This window comes from Coptis chinensis, chromosome 2, assembly GCF_015680905.1.
Source record: "Coptis chinensis isolate HL-2020 chromosome 2, ASM1568090v1, whole genome shotgun sequence".
Classification (NCBI taxonomy): Eukaryota; Viridiplantae; Streptophyta; class Magnoliopsida; order Ranunculales; family Ranunculaceae; genus Coptis; species Coptis chinensis.
In genome coordinates, this window is record NC_141457.1 from 103,538,245 (window position 1) to 103,543,455 (window position 5,211).

The window sequence follows — 5,211 nt, forward strand, 5'->3', positions numbered from 1 at the left end:
CATGCCTGCTCTTATATTTGAGGTTTTCTGGTTCAATTAATACTAGAACTTTTGGAAGGAGATACTACCATTTCTTCCAAAGAAAGAGCCGACAACACATACTGACACCTCAGATGACTGTTCAGATATTCTTGTCGTAACTGATTTGCCAATGTCGCTTTGGTTGGGCACACGTAATGCTCTAATTCATTCTCACTTTGATCTTTGTAAAGAAACTGAAGTGACACTTCTACTTCATATGTAACATGTAGTATTCAACCTGTTCCATCAAAGTTGAACAATCAGTCGGACTTTGTCTTTTTAGTTCTCTAGAGTTGTGTCAGTTATACAACACATTACTCTGTTTTACCAATTAACAGAGTTTCATGTCCTAAGAGATTATTCAATAACTATGGGACTGCAGCTATCTGATCAAAGCAAGACTGCCTAGTGGACTGTCCTTCACAACTTACACATATGCAGGGGAACTCCCAAGCTGTGCATTTGGATTCAACAGTAATGGCTTGGTAAATATGGCTAGTATATCTGCTTGTCAACAACTATGGCACTACAAGTCTTACCTGAAGCATAACAACTATGTCCCCGTTCTGCAGGCTTTTACACTTAATTCTGTACCTCCAACTGAAGAAGAGATCATGGTCGGCGGAATCGGAAGGAACTTTGTTTCTAGAGACCTGCTTGAAGCAACTACCCTTGATGATTCATTAAGCGTACGGACTTGATGCCTTTCCATTCTCATTTTGACATTTTACTGTGATGTTTGCCTGTAAACGTCTGTCTCAATTTATGGATGTCCAGCGGATTCATTCAGCAGAAGCTTCAGTGGGCCACAGCTATAATCTTATTGACATGAAGACACGAAAACTCTTGAATGTGGAAACTGCATCAAGGAAGCGCATGTCTGTTCTATCAGTTGGTAGCACACCTTTTTTCCATGCAAACATGTATCTCCACCTTCAAGTGCAGCAGGTAAGCAGTATTTTTCATGTATAAGTAGAAAATTAATCATGGACAAATGTAGAATTGAATTTTTATTTTAACCATGGGTATTGTTTCCTGAAAGACACAAGACGAGAACTCTATGAACAGGCAAAGAAGAGTAGCCCAGCTACCTAAAAAATCTAACGCCAATTTTCTTTCACTGCTTGGAGATACAAACGACAAGCAATATCCCATATACATGGAAGGTAACATTTTACTCTCACAATGGCTGGTAAAATGTTTCCCACTAGCTACGGGTGCATTTCTGAAACAAATTACCTTTCTAATCTAACTCAAATCATAGATTATTATTTTCTCAAGACCCTTTCTCCCCATAAGCACTTAAGAGTAAGCTTCTTACAAACTCTTCTAAATGCCAAAAAATTTCAGGTCCTACACTCTACTTGATTTGGACAAACAAACGATATCCATTTTTCAGGGGAACCCACAGAATGGAGCAGTTTCTCATGTGTTTCCTGTTTGAAAGAAACAATAGAAGATCTCACCTCGTCAGTTCAAAATTAAAGTTGCCTACTTATTGGCGCAAAGTCTTTTAATCTTATCATGAAGGCTCATAGAGGCCCAACATGTGCCCATCCATGCACTTTACTGCTGCAACCTGCAAGCCAACCAAGAAAGGTTGGACTATCAAATTCTCCAACCAACGAGAATTTATTAATGACTATTGAATTAATAAATGTGAATGTTACCTTTCTATGGATCTCATATTTGATGGGACCATCCATTTCAGCTCCTAATGACATTAACTTTGTAATTGTGCCTGTTAATGTCTTTCACTGTGAAGGATAGAAGTGAAGAGTAGTCCTTCTGGACAACATGGTCACTATGAAACAAGTGTTGGTCAGTGATTAAACAAGTGTTATTTTTTTTTCTTATCAATTTAAATACTAAACTAAGTTTTATGTTATACACTAGCCATTTGGCCCGGCCTATGGCCGGACTTGCTACATAGATAGCTAATTATTCAAAAACCTAAAGTCCACTTAAATAAATAATATATGTATATTGATATCTAATGATTCATTGCATACTTTGTTTGAAGGGTTTATGTTTTTCTAATATTTTTTGAAGGGGATTGCAAGCTCTCAAACGTTGATCTAATAAGTGTAAAGCGTACATATATCTTTTCTGGCTGATACATCAGCAATAGCGAAAGACAAATCGATGTCAATTTCAAATCAAGATGAGAGTCCTACCTTAGCTTTCTCAGCTACTTAACGAAGCATTTGGACAGCTAACTTGGCAATTATATTGTAGCATCAATCCCATGAATGCATTTGGCGTTGGTTATAAATTAAAGTAGATATATGATAACTGCCTTTTCATTAGAATCATTTCGACACTTGCCATTGGGTAACGAAATATTTGACAGGCCAAAATCAGTTCGATCAAAGATAACCACGGGTTGTTGTTTAGCAATTTTGCATGTGTAGTGGCCGCTATCCCAATCGTTGTTCACGTAAAAGCGTCCATTGGTTCCTGCAAAAACATTAGAATTCATAATGCAAATGGTTTTATAATTTAAACTAAAATCAACACATCAGATATAGTTTGTTAAAATCATCAAAAAGTGGTAAGCAAAACACAACTTGAGTTTCAGGATGTCCGGTGATCCACACAAAGAGACATGCTACATTGCACATGGATGCACATAACAAACAATAGATTGCAAAGGGCATAGAGCTTGCCCAAGATGCAACCTTATCAAGAAACTACAAAAAGTTTCACCGGATCGAGATCGGAAAAGCAAACCCAAAAAATATAAAAAGTTAGTCCCTTTAGTCACGGTTCAATTGGGTTTATGTATGGCTCACCCTAACATTTTCAGCCTAAAACTGTTGCAAGGCAAAACTGGTCGTATACAACCAAGTAAAGTGAAAGATATTTTTAAATCCATGATGCAAATAAACCATTAAGTCACTGGACCTTCAAATGGCATAGCCATAGGATGTATCAATTCAACAATACAAACTCGTGAATATTTTGTTCACTATTAATTTTTTTGTGGGAGATGGGAATATATATGTTATATTTATATGACCATCTCGTTTTATAAAAACTGCAAAAGTTTCACCAGATCAGAGATCAGAAAAGCAAACCCAAAAATATAAAAAGTTAGTCCCTTTAGTCACGGTTCAATTGGGTTTATGTATGGCTCACCCTAACATTTTCAGCCTAAAACTGTTGCAAGGCAAAACTGATCGTATACAACCAAGTAAAGTGAAAGATATTTTTAAATCCATGATGCAAATAAATTATTAAGTCACTGGACCTTCAAACGGCATAGCCATAGGATGTATCAATTCAACAATACAAACTCGTGAATATTTTGTTCACTATTAATTTTTTTGTGGGAGATGGGAATATATATGTTATATTTATATGACCATCTCGTTTTATATCTCAATGTACATCTCAGAACTGACTGACGAACCTAAAAAGGGAACAAAAGGCTAATTTTTCGTAAATATGATCTTTACACCATAAAGATAATCCTCACAAATGATCAGATATTTATTAAGTTGTTAAAAAGGCGCCAACCCTCAAATGAACTAAATTATTGTGAGGATTAACATCACAAAAAATCAACATTAATTCCTTGTGTAGGTTCGCAGCCTGTTATCAGATGATTACAGCCTATACACAAAGATGCCCATGTATCCATTCCAAAGAAATATACATGCTACTAAAAAAAAACTGGAGCATAGGTCGATATATAGATGCTGCTAGATATATTCCTTGCTCAGGAAGGAGGGCTGCAGTTCCATAACCTTCCTGCAGGACGTTTGGGCCCCTCCTACTCCATCCTTGGGGAATAAGATCAACTCCTATAACAAAGAATAGATCGTTAAGTAATAGCAGTGACCACTTCTGATGCAAAATAAGCTAACTAACATGGACACTTCACGCCTATGGCCTTTGCCACCAAGGTCCGAAAGCAAAACACAATGAATGGTCGATCTTTAAGAAAACTTACTAACCCGACTAACTTGGTCATTGCAAAGCAGTTTCAAAAGTAACACTAACCGTTCCACATCCGGAGGTCCTCTAAAAGGGCCGTGAGGAAGTTTTATTCCCATTTTATCAAAGCAGTTCACGGATTCTTGGTACCTCACCAACTAATTGATAGAATATATAAACAAAATTAGATCGCTTTTTTAGAATACTGACTTTACATTGTAACCCTTAAAACATCCACATGACCTTGATTCCAGAATATCTTTTGCAACATGCAAGTCCATGCTAATATCCTACTTGATTTGACAAACTTGAATAGAGTTCGAACGGAGCGGAGAATTCAATGAGCTCGTAGACAACCAAATCGACAAACAAGAATTTGACACTATTATCTTAGAACGTGTTCTAATTTAATAGTTGTAATAATTATAAAACAATAATGAAAGATTTTCACCAAGGGGATTGGAGTTGATAGTTATCATATAGGTCGCGTCAAAAGGTTCCATGGTTAGAAATTCAAGTACACAACACACACAGGAAAATTGAACAAAGCAATGTATGGATACCATGTAAACTCCTAAGCCAATCAAGAGGAACCTATGTATCTCTCAAGATTCAGTTCCTATAAACGACTAATAACTACACTCATAATTTTTCAGCTTCAGTCCTTAATTTCAAGAATAATCAACTAATCTATTTTTGAAATCATGACATGCTCGACCGATACTTGTACCTCACAGTACCAAATTCCACAGTTTCCTTAACCTATTATCATTTCTTGTAACTCTCCAATTTCTAAACTCTATCAAATCAATGACTTGCAAATTATTTATTAAAACAAAAACAAAAACAACCCGGATGCTTAGCAAGCAATCAATCATTAGTAAATAACACGACAAAAATAAGATAGCAAAACATCACACCTTGCCCCGAAATAGTGATGCGCCATACAACTTCTCACGAAAGCAAAGGTTATATACTTTATACTTTCCTCCATACATACGAAAACTTGGTTAGTAAGCCCATAACAACCTGACAAATGCATAAAAGGTGATGTTGGCCAAAGACATTTCATTGGTTTTGGAGTAAAGATATTCTCCCGCTCATATAAAAGTATGTGAGTCCAACATGAAAATCAAACCAAAAAGAGTACCGGTTTGTTATCTTATCACAAATTAGAGACAGGTAACCCACCTCTAATTTACATTGAGGGGTAACTTATATGCATTGGTCATGACATCCATCCAAAAG

At 36.3% G+C, this 5,211-nt stretch overlaps 1 protein-coding gene across 1 annotated transcript; it reads left to right on the plus strand.

The window, feature by feature from the left end:
* Positions 1-293: 293 nt before the first annotated feature.
* On the plus strand, positions 294-1,575 carry LOC147519898 (uncharacterized). The gene is made up of 5 exons (XM_086594208.1): positions 294-710; positions 799-969; positions 1,064-1,213; positions 1,303-1,319; positions 1,372-1,575. The coding sequence occupies exons 1-5, from the start codon at positions 513-515 to the stop codon at positions 1,463-1,465; spliced, it is 630 nt and encodes a 209-aa protein (XP_086450334.1). The 5' UTR covers positions 294-512; the 3' UTR covers positions 1,466-1,575.
* Positions 1,576-5,211: the final 3,636 nt, after the last annotated feature.

What these genes read in the sequence shown, in the direction of transcription:
- LOC147519898 (XM_086594208.1), top strand. Translation starts at nt 513, where the DNA reads ATGGCTAGTATATCTGCTTGTCAACAACTATGGCACTACAAGTCTTAC. An exon ending in CCCTTGATGATTCATTAAGC is followed by an intron (nt 711 to 798) that starts GTACGGACTTGA and finishes ATGGATGTCCAG; the next exon opens with CGGATTCATTCAGCAGAAGC. An exon ending in TCCACCTTCAAGTGCAGCAG is followed by an intron (nt 970 to 1,063) that starts GTAAGCAGTATT and finishes GTTTCCTGAAAG; the next exon opens with ACACAAGACGAGAACTCTAT.